Source organism: Vicia villosa, linkage group LG5, assembly GCF_029867415.1.
Source record: "Vicia villosa cultivar HV-30 ecotype Madison, WI linkage group LG5, Vvil1.0, whole genome shotgun sequence".
Taxonomy (NCBI): Eukaryota; Viridiplantae; Streptophyta; class Magnoliopsida; order Fabales; family Fabaceae; genus Vicia; species Vicia villosa.
In genome coordinates, this window is record NC_081184.1 from 127,599,479 (window position 1) to 127,614,265 (window position 14,787).

At 32.4% G+C, this 14,787-nt stretch overlaps 2 protein-coding genes across 9 annotated transcripts; one reads left to right on the forward strand and one right to left on the reverse strand.

Moving 5' to 3' along the window:
• Nucleotides 1-1,164: 1,164 nt before the first annotated feature.
• On the reverse strand, nt 1,165-3,735 carry LOC131602435 (uncharacterized). 8 transcript variants are annotated; one of them, XR_009284089.1, is made up of 6 exons: nt 3,379-3,731; nt 2,783-2,931; nt 2,564-2,669; nt 2,006-2,112; nt 1,822-1,911; nt 1,165-1,492 (listed from the first exon to the last, which is right to left on the reverse strand). XR_009284089.1 is itself a non-coding variant. In XM_058874550.1 (5 exons), exons 2-5 carry the CDS (start codon nt 2,827-2,829, stop codon nt 1,430-1,432), a joined length of 306 nt encoding a protein of 101 aa, XP_058730533.1. In that variant the 5' UTR covers nt 2,830-2,931; nt 3,450-3,732; the 3' UTR covers nt 1,165-1,429. The 8 variants fall into 8 exon arrangements, 7 of the variants coding, with proteins under 7 accessions (XP_058730533.1, XP_058730531.1, XP_058730532.1 ...); XM_058874550.1 differs by lacking the exon at nt 2,006-2,112 and having other exon boundaries at nt 3,450-3,732; XM_058874548.1 differs by lacking the exon at nt 2,006-2,112.
• A 7,186-nt stretch (nt 3,736-10,921) lies between these two features.
• LOC131605392 (large ribosomal subunit protein eL18-like) lies at nt 10,922-11,425 on the forward strand (the record flags this gene model as incomplete). Its single annotated transcript, XM_058877751.1, has 2 exons — nt 10,922-11,041; nt 11,234-11,425. Coding segments are annotated over 2 exons (312 nt in total), but the record flags the coding sequence as incomplete, so codon positions are not given.
• Between the last annotated feature and the right edge of the window lie 3,362 nt (nt 11,426-14,787).

A 14,787-nucleotide genomic window follows, 5' to 3' on the forward strand; every position in this document is an offset into this window, starting at 1 on the left:
TATTTTCTCCCGTATATAAAAAAATTTTAGAATTTTAAAAACAAAGACATTTTTTTAAAAGAAAAAAAAGCTTGTTTTTATATCAATAATATGTATTTTAATTTTTCATATATTATCTTAAAAAAAATTTGTATCTTAACTCAAAAATAATTTCAAATAAAAATATTAGATACATAAATAATTAAAAAACAACACATTTTTTTGTGTTTCGATTAATACATTAGTTTTATTTTTATTTTCTTTAGTTGTATAAAAAATATAATAACTCGTGCGTTTGCACAAATTTTTATATAGTTTTTCGTGTTTCGATTAATACATTAGTTTTATTTTTATTTTTTTTAGTTGTATAAAAAATATAATAACTCGTGCGTTTGCACAAATTTTTATATAGTTATTAGTTGCGTTCACACGGTACTGGTGTGTTATCCATGCGTTCGTACGGGCACACTTTTTTAAATAAATTAATTTAATTACAATAGCAATTTGAACAAAATCAATTTATTTATAAGTAAATTATTTGTGGACTGTATTTCTATTATTTAATACAGGACACTACAATATCCTAAAGTTTAATTGGATGTGTACTTATTAGTAGAACTTTGCAACTGTTCTAGCCATACTTTGCAAATTAGTAGTTCTAGCCAAATACTTGAAAATAATAATTAATGAGAGCTTTTGACGTGATTTTGTCAAGCGTGATGATAATCCAAACATATACTAAAGATTCAATTCACATGCGTTGTCAACTATATTGGCTAGTGTCTAATTAACAAATTGTTTCTTACAACCAAGATTTTCAAGATATGACTAAAAAAAAATACTTTAATAGGAAAATTAACCAAACATGCAATTGAAATACAGATTTTATAGCAAAACAATTGACTGACATAATAAATAATATTTGAATATACATTAAGACAATTGTAAAAAAAAAATATGTATGACTATATTTGGTTAAATATTATTATATCATTGCTGGCTATAAAAAGGCCCCTGCTGAAATAACAATTCAAGAGTTTTTTCTGTCTTGACAGTCTTGTGGCATGGATGGATCAAGAGAATTGCTCCATTTCATGGCAATAATTATCTTCCCACATAATGCGACCAAACTCAGTCATCAAATTATAAATTATACCTTTCATTAAAATAAAAGAACTGCATAGATTTAAAATAATAGCGACAATGAATAAGCTTAACTAATGTCAAGCCAGCCAATACCTTGTGAATTACACGAGATTGGCATTACATTGAAAGTTACTAAACATATCTATAAAATACAAACAATATTGTTGTTCAAATATATAACTTTGAAGAAAGAGAAAGAAGTGAAATCTTGAATGCCAGCTTCAGTTGGCTCGACCACTTCAGCTTCTACTGTTTATAGACCAAACTAAGTTCAACATGACCATTTACTTGACTCAAACTAAGTTCAAGATGACCATTTATCCATCATCTCGTATATCTTCCCTCCAAGTTGTGCTGGATTATCAGGCTGCACACCAACAAACCATATTGAGTGTCATTATATACAATATTTATTAGGCGCCTATTGATTTGAAAAACTGCTAAAAACTAATAGCATATTTTCCAATTTTGCACCACTTTTTTCTCTGATAGAATATTTAGCATCACATGTGAGGTGCAACTTATCTTAACATAACCATGATTCAATGTACGCTGACAATGTAGTTTATAAGAATAATTACATTTAGTCATTTTTTAAAGATTATTAACGGTGTGAATGTCATATCTGTCTGAGTCAGTGCTTAATATGATCCATTTTACAATGGAACTTAAATCTGATATTAACAAAGAGATTACCCTTAATCCACTCCAAACCAAAGTTGAATCATACAAAAGATTAATAGCTTTGGGGGCCTCTTGATCATCAGGAAAAGATTTACAAGCAGCCTGAAATTTATCGATTTAATTACATCACTATTATTTTAGTTTGCAGTTAATTATAACATTAGACTTAGGACATATGAGAAAAATAGATTCATACATTTAGAGTTCTTGATAATAGGATGTTCATGGTTGATCTCAAACTCGCTTCTACTTCTCATGAATTCAAAGCTAGCGGCATCACCCATAGTTTGTGACTTCATTAGCCTAGAGCAGCAGGTTTTCACCACAGTACTACTTACATATTCAAAACCATTATAATGCAACATGTACGATAAACTCAAACACACCTTTCCATGTTTGTAGACCTACCAAATTTTTCTGACACCAAGGCACACGGGCGAAGAGCTCAATCGGTTTCAATTACTAAAATACTGAAATGGATGATGTGCAAACTACTAATCCATAAGGTGTTTCTGGGAACAACTCTAAAATTAACTCATGTGCTATAATCTACAATTGTAACATCTAGATCCTAATAATTGTATTGATTCAAGAATATTCTTGGGCTACCCGTGAGGTCGATAAATTATTATCAATCATAAACAATTGAATAGACAAAAATATTTCTATCACAAGATTAAATTTGATTCTTATTTATCATTCCATCCAACAAACTGACATACATTTTTTCCTACCGTAAGGGTTGTGTATATACCTTTGCAAATTCTTTCGGAGGAACCTTATCTCCGTTGCTAAGCCAACCATCCTGCAACTTCTTGTAGGCTTCATTAATCTTACCTTGTTTCTCACATAAGACATGCCTTGATGTGTTAAGGAAAAATCCAAAAATAAATATCATTTCAAGTCAATTACAAAGAAAGAAACTGATCATATATGGTCACAATGGTGCTTGAAAATAGGGAAACTTTTCTACCTTTGACATAGGTACAAGTACCAAGCCCATCTGCAGCTTTCCCACATTCTCCTTTTCCCTTAGAAGCATTCTCATCACTTCCACTTGCAGCCTGCTTTCCCTTACCCTTCCCTCTCGCCTTTGCGTCTTTTCCCATCGTTCCAACAACTCTTTCATCATTTCAACCAAAAAAGTCAACAACTATTATTAAAACGATATGGCTATCCAAACTCAATGAAGCCATCGGTTATCAAACACACCCAACTCCTAGAAATTCTCATGGGTCGAACATATTGTCAAACACTTGGAATACATATACAAATACACACATAAACATTACATATCTATTGAATCACCTTACTGATCTTAGCTATAATTAATCGACAAGATGTGATTCAGAAAGGGAAAATGATCAAATCAAATCATCAACATATCAACACAGAAGTTACAACCAGAAATATGTTTTCATCCATTGATATAAAGTAAAGTTAAGAATTGATTCAAATAATTTGTACAGAAAATTCATCAAACCACTTGAAAATTGAAACATGCAAAGAAAATATTGAATTATCTAACACACGTGAATTAAAAACCGAGAGTAAGAAAAAGAAACAAACCCCAAGCAAGTTCCTTAACGCCTTCATATGTTGCAAAATGAAAAACTCGAAAACAGGCCCAACTGTTTTACCTACAAATCAGAGAACCTTCTCGCCGTCAAAGCCAACTCCATCGCGTAGCCGGAACCAACAATACTTGAGACGAAAGATTTCTTGGGTGTATTTATAGCGTCTAAGTATTGGAAGTTGTAATATCTTAAAATATGTATGTTAGAACATGGATGGGATGAATCTGGGAACTGATAAGCAGTGAAGATCATGGTGGTCATGGGTGAGAGACAGTTTTTTTGGATGGAAGACAAACTGTTTTAAATCTTAGGTTGAATGAGGAATGCGTTGAAAGAGGAGCAGACCAATTTTATATTAATTAAGTTTTTAAATAATTACAATTTATTATTATTTGGAAATAATTGAAATTATTAGTTTTAAAACAATTAGATGAAATGCTAAATGGTAAACCTGCCACGTGGGTGATTAAGAAATAAGAAGGGTAATTAAGGGTTTTTAACAGCACCTAATTTTCTTATATGATAGATTCTTGATCTATATGTGTTCATACTTTGTCATTCTCATACGTTATTCCATACTTTGGGATTAACATTTTCTTGTCTTGCGAGGTACCATCTTGAGCATTGGATTATTCTGCAGACATTTATAATTTATTTGTATTAATCTTGTTATCGCCTTAATTCCTATGTTGGGTTGTTATAATTTTTATCCCCATTCGGTAAATATGTAATCCCCATCCCCGAAGCCATGTAATAGCTTAGGACTCTTTTATTTTTCGCATTTACTTCCTGTACATATTTAACTGCTATAACTGTTAGATGTATGTTAATAGGATTGTATGGCAAGACTAATAACTGAACATAGCTAACCCTAATTCAAGATAAAATACTCGAATCTAACACACTCGCACTCACTCACTTCTAGGGTACGCCCCTCTTGGTTGCCTTACGAATAAAAACGGTCGTGTCCCTCGAATATAGAGGTACCCTATAGCAAATGTCCCTCGATTAAAAATCATCAAAGATCATGGTCCCTCGATGACCCCAATGTTTCCTACGAATACATGATCTTGTCCCTTGAACTGTTGCCTACGAAAAGATGATTGTCCCTTTAAATATTGCTAAAGGTACCTCTACCTGTTGCCTTCAAACGACCTCGATGACCCTTCGATGACCCGCACGTCCAATATAAACAAGGATTTCCTACTTCTATATAGTATGGAAAATCCTAGGAATTTTAAAAGGTATAGAAAAAGACCAACTATTTAGGGTAGTGCTCTTAATATGCCTAGCTCAATTAAAAAACATCTTTTCAATACTCTTTCGAAAAACTAAGGCTATGCATTTACGCTAAAGTCCTTAAGTCCTTTTTCAAATCAAAACAAACAAACATGAGCTAAGCAAATTAAGAGCCCGTAGAAAACTACGGATGAAAAGGGTGCTTACACCTTCCCTTTTCATAACTTACCCCCCGAGCCCGTTTTCTTTTTCAAAAGGTCTTTTTCTGTACTTTTTACCTTTCCTAACATTGGACAAAATAAAAGTCGGTGGCGACTCATGCTCACCGCAACATTGTTGCTTATAAAAAATAAAAGTCAGTTCACCGAGTTACACCTATCTCCTTGAAAACTTTCTTTCTTAGTTAATATGTTTTTACGTCTCGTACATACAAATCAAACATCTTGCAAAACTTTTGCTTAAACGTGTAATAACTGTTGAACGGTTTTGATATCTCTCCAGTCCCTGTGGATACGATAAAACACAATACTTACATTTGATTTACTCAACATCCGATGGGCATGATCAAACATAGATATGGAGACATAATAACAAATCTGTGGAATGAGGAGCAAACAAGAGTCTATTCAAAACAATCCTTGTGGTAGTGGGACATTGTGATAACAAGGAGAAACCTTCTGCATATAGAAGATAATGGTGTTGGATTCATGTATTTGGTGAATTGGAAGCTTGGTGACGGGAGTTCTATTCCATTTTGGAAAGGAAAATGATTTGGAAACACCTCTTTAGAAATCAAATTTCCAGAATTATACAGATTATCAACCAACGGGATGTGTGTTGGTGAAGGATTGTAGTGTTTGGGGGAATTGATATTGGCATTGGAACCTCAACATTAAAGAATGTGAGATGGACTATCTGAATACAACATATCTTTTAGAATTGAAGCTTACAATAACAAACTCGTACCCATATCAAGATGCTAGTGATGTGATAAAATGGCCCTCATAACCTAATAAGGCGTTCTCTATCAAAACCTGTTAACTTGCTCAAGCTGGAAATACAACGGGAACTTGTGTGGAAAAAAATGTTAGACTACGACACCTTATTTAGAGGGGGTGAATAGATCCCCAAGCCAAAACATTCTTTTAACATTTAAGACAAATATAATTTATTTGAAAACGATTTAAGCGGAAAGTTTAAAATCTATATCAAAATAGTAGTCTAAACAAACCTAGTTATTGGAACTCGGATATGCTTAAGCCCTATGGAAGTAAGACAATAATAAGAAAAATCAACACAAGTCTATCTCAATTAACTATTTACCACAAATCACAGTGATTGCCTATTTCCAATGAAATGATTGATAAAAAAACTAGCATTTTATTGAACACTTGGTGTGCGATCAATTTTTCAGATTTTTCCTTTAAGCTTGGTTAATATGAAAAAGCACTTACAATCAAAGTGATTGTAAGATAATCAATAAAGCAATTTTCAACTTTAATAATCAAGGAAAATATATATACAAATTGATCTATCAAACAATACATTCAACAAATTGCATATAGAAATTAAATGAAAGTAAGAGAGAAAGAGATAGAGAGACACAAGGATTCGGTAAGGCAGTTCCCCACGTAGTCCTCGCGTGGGGGGTATGTTTGCCCTTAATTTCAAATGAAATTGAGAAGTGATTTCTTACTTTGCAAAAAGTAACTACAAGAGAAGTGTTCCAAGAGCAACCCTTACAAACCCTAACTGTTTGTTTTTTTATTCAACCTCTTCTTTTCTTTTGATCTTCAACAAGACCAAGACACAACAGATACCAATTAATTATTCGACTATATCTACTCCTTTGCATTCTTTATCTCCAAAGCTTTCACACACGATCAATTGTACCTTTTGCAATACGAGACTTCCAATTTAATCTGTCGTTCTCGTGCTACTCATTTGCGTGATTTATCTCCAAAGCTTTCACCAGGCTGCAATTCCTTCTTGGACTCTCTTGCATGAAAACCCCCAAATCCACCAAAGATATTGGAGGACAAACTCGTAGTTTTTCCAGATGAAAACCCCTGCAAATCTCAACCCAATATTCTCAGCTACACAAGAATCTAATCAGACGTTATCAAACCTCATCTAGATGGCACCCCAACAAAAGATGATTATGTGTGATTTCTTAGTGTGTTTAGATTGGAGGTTGAAGATGAAGAGCAAATGCAGTAAGTATTTATAATTTCATCAAGTTGGAATGAAGCATGTATGATGTATTTATAGTTGTGGAACTTTGGTGGCAAAAAGGGAAAACTTTGAAATTGAAAAAATATGAAAATTTTGACCCAAATAGCAGTATGCGTCGACCTTAAATTTCTATATGCATCAACACATATAACTGAACATAGCTTTCTATGTGCCATGTAACACCCCATATTTTCCATTATTTTATTTAATTAGATTTTAAATTATTTAATTGGATTAATTGGCATTTTGGTAAATTATTGAGAAATATGGTAGAAATAAACAATTGGGCATAGTGTAGTGGTTAGCAAAAGGGAGGTGTTAACTATGTAAGCCTTATTGAGACATTTTCTATTTTTCATAAAATAAGGGAAATTGGAAAAGAAGGAAGTTAGAAGCAAAAGAGCAAGTCTGAGAAACAGAGAAGATACGTAAAAAGGAGAAGAAGAGGAAGAAGAGGACCTTCGAAGTTTCGACTCAAGAGGTAAGGGGAGACTCTTCGGGTTAGTGATTATTATATAATCAGGGGTAGTGAAGTGATTAGGGTTGTTGTTTGGTTCGATTGCATGTTTTGGTTTTTGGGGTTTTTGGGGATTTAGGTTGTTAATGTTGAATTGATGCAATTGATGAATTTGATGAATGGTTTGGTGTTAAATGACTTCTAAAACGTGTTATATTTGTATTATAATATGTTATCTGATGATGTTTTTGGTATGGGACTGTTTTGGTGTGATTTGGATGAAATTAGGAGAAGAAATATGTTAAAATCGTAGAAAAATTCTGCATCTCCGAAGAATGCGTCGACCTAAGTATCAGTTTGCGTCGACCTGAGTGATAACATGCGTCGACCTATAGGGTCAGCGTGCGCATACCCGAGGGGGACAGGAAATCCAATGCGTCGACCTGAAGGGGGTTTGCGTCGACGCATAACATCCAATTTTTGACAAATTTTCTGAGGGGCATAACTTGCAAACCGTACATCCGTTTTGAGCGCCGTTTTAAGCGTTGTGAAACTAATTTAAATCTTTATGTGATGAATTGATGAAATGGGCAGTGGCCATATTTTATTTTAAATGTTGATTTAATTTAATGAATGGACTAATGCATTGTGTACATATATGTGCGAATGTAACAATGTGTTGTTGAGGTGGTGTAGCCACTTGGATTTCATTTTGATTTGGGTGTTGTTTTGACATGATTATATGTGATATGACTGAATGATTGTTAATACATGTGCATGCTTATTGGTGATGAGGCGGTGAGTTGTAATGAGACGATGCGAAACATCGGATCAGTGATGTTATAAGTATGACATATGTGTACATTCATTCATATGCATTTTGGTGATGGATCCCGGTGATGTTGTGGATCAAATGGTGGGCATAATTCCCATTGTATGGAATTTGTGCCGGTTGGACTGTATCTAGATGATAAAAGATCATTTGGATGTGGGTTTAGCCCATGTATGGTACCACATGCATAGTGTCAGTCGTTCATGTGCATGATAATATAGTATGATCAAATGGTTGTGTATTATACTTGGTGATGTGTTTGATTTTGGTGTGTGATCCGTTGTTATAAAATCTGAATACATGTTGAGATTGGGTGAATGATAATGCTATGATGTTTTATTACTTATGACTGTATATATAATACTTATTAATTTCGAATGAGACTCACCCTTACATGTTGATATTTTCAGATTAAGGAGTAGCGGCATCTTGTTTTGGTGAGGATAGCTCATAGGCTAGTCCGTATTCCGTGGCGAGTCATGCTCTGATTTGTAACACTGGGGAACGATAGACTTAAGAGTTACTTATGATACTCTATTTTATTGTTTTGGATTATGTATCGTTTGGTTTATGTTTTGGTGATGTCTTACGATACCGTTGAATGAAATTCCGTTGTGTCGATGATGTATTTTGATAATTTTGTGAATCGTTCCTAATAAAGCATGACGAACGACTTATGGTTTTCATTATTTTTATTAATTGTGGCACCCTTGCTTTATGTTTACTCTGATTTTTATTTTAATTGCCGCTGGGGTTTAGAAGAGTGTTACATGCCAGCTGAAAAGGCTCATGTGTCGGCACATAGCAAACAAAAGCTACATGCTTTAAAACATCAGTACATGCACCAAACTAAAAGTCGTATGTGCCGGCCTGAAATTGTAAAGCTACAGCATGTGCCAACATGAAAGGTTTATGTGCCAACACGTAAGGTTATGTATCGACCTGAACAAGTGTGTTTTGTGCAGAAAATGAATTTTTTTATGGTTTGGATCCATTTTAAACTTGTTTTGAATGCTTCCTAAGACCTCTAATGCAAGAGGTGCCACAACCACTCAAGGATACCGTCCAATATATAGAAATGCTAAGTTCTTATAGTTTTGACATCATGCAAAACATATCTAAAGGCAAACTGTACACACAAAAATGTGGAAAGCATTGTGGAAATCGAAGCTATCATCCAAAGTCACAATTTTCTGTTGGAGAATGATTAAGGACTGACTCCCAACTTGTGTACAACTCCAGAAAAGAGGAATTCTAAATGATCCACATGACTTAGTGTGTGTTTTCTATTTTAATGAGAGTAAGTGCATTGATCATTTGATGATACATTGTCCAATTATAAATCATGTCTGGAAAATTATTTGGTCTTGGTTAGGCATTGAAGAAGTGGACAGAGATAATTCTACTGAATTTTTCGTGAAGACTGTTGATGTTCTAAAGGGAAACGTGAAAAAGAATTGTAAAGGGTTCATATATGGATGATTTTATAGTGGTGCATTTGAAATAAAAGAAATATTATTTTATTTAGAGAGTACCTAGGTTATGCAGATGACATTGGATATAACATCAAATTTATTTCTTGGCTATGACTTAATTTGAGTAACATGGGTCATAGATGCTCTTATTATGAATGGTGCAAGGCTCCATTGGAGTATCTTAAATAGTTTTTAAGGTGATTGTAGTTTTAAATATTTATAATGGTGCAAGGCTCCATTGGAGTATCTTAAATAGTTTTTAAGATGATTGTAGTTTTAAATATTTATAATGATTGTTCCCTTTGTATATGGATTTGGGTGCCCCTAATACTCATATTTAATATAAATATACCTTCGTTTATAAAAAAAAGTTTTACAAATAGACAAATCATATTTATTGAATTTCTTCAACAACAAAAAATATCAATAACAACAATAAAATTTTTAATTTTAAAAAATATTATGATAAACTTGTATTCCTTTCAATCAAACTATACAAAAATAATACTAAAAAAACTCTGCAAGTCGATATCTTGTGAAAATTCAACTAAAATTTGAAAAGAATAATATATCCAATTTTTTATAGAATATAAAAACAATGGATTATATAAAAATAGAAATAAAAAACTAACAAATAATTCAGGATATGGTATGAGATATGGTGTAAAAGAATTTGTAAAGATGGGGCAAAATAACATTAGCTTACTGAAACTACTCAGATCAGATGGAAAAGAAAAAATTTCAATAATATTTTTTATTGAAAACATGAAAATACATTATTTAAGAGTAGGGTCAAAGGTTTAGAAAAAACCTTTAAAAAATTTTTAATACGAGTAAAATATCAATACATGCAAAACCCTAGAGATTATTCGAAAGCCCAATTCGTTACATGCAAAACCCTAGACTATGTTGATATTCCTGTTACACCTTTAAATACTAATAATCGCAGCCGAAATAGTATATCGATCCTCTAGAACCCTAGGCTGCAATGGTGCTTCTTCCACTCTCAATATCTATTCTTTGAGACGCTCTTTTCTTTTCCTCTACGTTTTTTGTTTTGATTTTACTGAATTTTCATTTGAATTTGATACACAGGAGATTGATCTTAGAGTTGGTGACGAGAGCGAAAAGACCAAACAAACCGCACCTAATTCCGATGATATCTACCTCAAACTCTTAATCAAGGTCGGTTTCATTGTCCGTATATAATTGTTTTTAATAATTATCGTTATTTTGCTTATATTAATACTTATATGAATAAGGATACTGATTTTTATGCATTACACAGTCATATCGCTTTCTAGTCAGAAAGACTGGTAGCGAATTCAATGCTGTTGTCCTCAAGCGATTGATCATGAGCAAAGACATCCAACGTTCAATTTCTTTGGAAATGTTGATTGATACCTTGAAGGGGAAGGTTCGTTGCTGTCATTCATTCTCTGTATTCTGAGTATATACAAGAAATTATCTTGTTTTTGATTTGGTTAACTCTTCTACACTGTCATTCATTCTCTGTATTCTGAGTATATACAAGAAATTATCTTGTTTTTAATTTGGTTAACTCTTCTACATGATCTCATTCTCTTCTGGAATTTTTATCTTTGTGTAGGAGGGCAAAATCGGTGCTGTTGTAGGTTTTGTTACTGATGATTTCGGAGTATATGATGTTCCGGCGGCAATTAAAGTTACAGCATTAGGGTTCACAGAGACGGCACGAGCACGTATCGAAAGTGCAGGTGGAGAATGCCTAACCTTTGATGAATTTGCCACGAGGAGTCCCTTTGGACAGAATACGGTATGAGAGATTACAATGTTGATCTATATTGTATCAGTTCTTCATTATTACCTTGTATTGAGGTACTGATAAACATTTTGTTTAAATATTTTTGTTTAATTCAGGTTCTTGTTAATGCTGCATAGCCCAAACGGTAGGAAACTAGAGAAGGCTTGAGGAAAAAGGAACAATAGAGAGGTTTTAGGATTTGAGTTAATTACTTTATTTACCATTGATACTGTTTGGAATTAGATTTTAGAAAAATAGAGGTTTATAGGAATTGAGTTAACTTTATTTACAATTACAATTGATGCCTTTTGAAATTCGATTTTTGTTTTTAAATTTTATATTCATTGTTAATTATATAGATTGAGTATTATGAAGATTGCTATACATGGACTTGCTTTTAACATTAAGTTTTATTCATTATTACTCCTCCTTTATACATGTCATCTGATGAATCAGCATTAAGGTTTACTCTTTACAACTCCTTTATACATGTCCTCTAGTGAATCAACATTAAGTTTTATTCCACACAACTCTACTTTAACATTTTATTTTTTACTACAAAAGTGAAGAATAATATATATTACGAAGATTCTCAACAAACCATAGAAATTTTAAAACAAGGAACAACCTAATATAGGGATTAGAGGTGACAATTGAACTCTATCTTTGCAAAAATTATACAAAAATTATTCACAATAGGTATGGATATAAATCAGCAAAATGTAGGTATGGTATAAATCAGCAAAATGTAGGTATGGTAATACGAGGCAATAATCCATTAAAATAAATAGGTAAAGGTATTATTATATAGGGTTAATACCACTTTCACCTATCTAACAAAATCTTTAGGGTGAATTCTTATCTACCCAACTCAAAAAGTTGGGTAATGTTACCTCCTTTGTAAATTTAATAAATAATTAAATGTGTTAAATGAGATGGAATCATGTAATTGGTTAAAAATCTGTAATATTTTTTTGTTTGAATTATATCCCATAAGCGTGAAAAGCGAATTTTACCTATATTACAGGGGGTTTTGTAATCTCTCCGTAAATGTATCTACGAAATATTTTGTTATATTTTCAAATCAACTACATTTCACTCCTAAACTCCAATTTTTTTAACAAAAATGTAACATCAAATAATTGAAAAACCTCCATTGCATACTGTGATTTACTATAATTTGATTGATTTAAAATATATTAGTGCTTTCGGAGGTACATCTACGTAAGAAGGAGACATAATTAGAATTTCGCTGGATGACTAAGAGGAGTGGATTGAGATTTTCTCAATTTTATTAAGGATAAAATATGTGTGTGGTCTTATAAATAACTCAAAATACGGTTTTAGTCTCTAAATATTTCCCTTAAAGAATGGTTCTTATAAAGTTTTTTGTCCACAATTTTAGTCTCCGCTATCTGTTCTAATAAAAACTTGCAATCCATCCTAGATATTTGTTTTCCAAGTAGCAACTCATGAAATGATTAACGGTAAATATTTTTTCTATTTGGAGAGGCTACATATAAGTTAGTATTAGGGAAAAATATGTTTAGCGATAGTTTTTATTGTAAAATCTGAATCTTAAACCCCTCGATTTTATGACAAAAATCGAGGTGAATTATTTTATTCTTTGAAATTACATTGTTTACACAGAATATAATATCTTTGCTGATATCCATCACCTGATAAGTTACTTGTTCCAACACTGAAAAATTTTCTTTTTAAAGGTTAAGCTCCCTTCTTTGTTTAACTTTTCAAAGGTTGAGCAGATTCATTCATTGTGTAAGTTGAAGCTAGAATAATTTTTTACACTTGCAATCTATCAGCTGATTACTTTTCAAAGGTTGAGCTCTCTTCTTTAAGTGAGCGTCGTTCCTAAAATACAACAACAACATCAACACCATTATGTGAAATAGATTGTAAGGGTAGAAAAAATGTTTTGTTCAAGATAGAAGAATATTGAATATTTTTTTCATTTCTCAATCTGAAACATTGTACCACAAATATTCATTGTTTACACCAAATGCAAACTGTAACACCCCAAAATAATTATATTATTATTTAATTGCTTTATGATGAGTATTTGTAAAATGTTTGCGAATATATGATGTTTTGGTGAAATATTGATGCTTTGAGATGTGATGTATGGGTTACGTTGTGGGGTAGGGTGTCATAAAAGGACTATGGGGATTAATTATGTTTTAGATAACTAGTCTAATTATTTAGAATTATAATTATTATAATTTAAATAATAAGATGGATTAATTAGATTTAATAATATTATTTAAAATTAGGATTATTATTATTTTATTTACAAAATAAAGGTGGGTTGGTGTTAGAGATGATTAGGGCGAGATAGTCAATTCAAGAGGTTAAATGAGGGTAAAAAGAGAAAAGAGGGATTCTTTTTGTATGATAATAAAAATTGGAAGAAAAGAGAATAGGCTAGGGCACAGAGGAAAAAGAAGAGAAACCCGAAATATTTCGGTAGAACACGAAGAGAAATCAAATCCAACCACGAATTAAGGTAAAAAGAGTTTTATCGTTGTTATTATAATTGATTTAAGGTTTAGATAGTTGTAGGATTATTGACGTTTCGGGGTAGTCATGATAATGAAATAAACATGATGAAGTTGATGATGATTTGATGTGGTAATTGCTTCCAATTGATGCATAGAATGTATAATGAATTGAGTTGTTGTTGTGTGAGGTAAACATGAGAAACTATGATGATTTTGAGATGTTACTGTGTTGCTTTTTCCGTAAATTGTGGCCATTGAAACTGCCATAACATGCCATTTTTGATAATTTAACTGCCATAACTGCCATAACATGCCATATTTATTTGTAGTGTGTACCTTCCAACGATCGAAGCTTCCGGGTGGTGATGATTCTTTGTATACCCTTTAAAAATCTTCATGTATCTCTCTACTGGATACATCCACCGTAAATAGATTAGACCATAAATTTTAATCTCCCTTACTAGATGAACAAGTAATGTCAAAGAATGATGGAGGAAAAACATCTCTAACACCGACCACATTTACTAAATATCTTTCTCTGCTGGTTTTTTTTTTATTTCTTTCCAAAGACAACATTAATGTGTTGTTGTCTTTTATAAACTTCCTTCCCTGTTAAGGGTTTTAGAGTCATACCTAACTTATGTTCTCTATTAAAAGCCTTCTGCAATCTATGATATGGATGATTAGGTCTTAGAAATTTCTGATGCCCAAGATCAACTGTCTTTTTTCCTTTTTGTAAGTGGTGGTGAGATGTATCAAATTCACATAGAGGACACGTTTTATGTCCCTTGACGTTGTACCCAGAAAATTATCATATGCAGAAAAGTCATTGATTGTGAAAAACAACATGGCGCACAACTT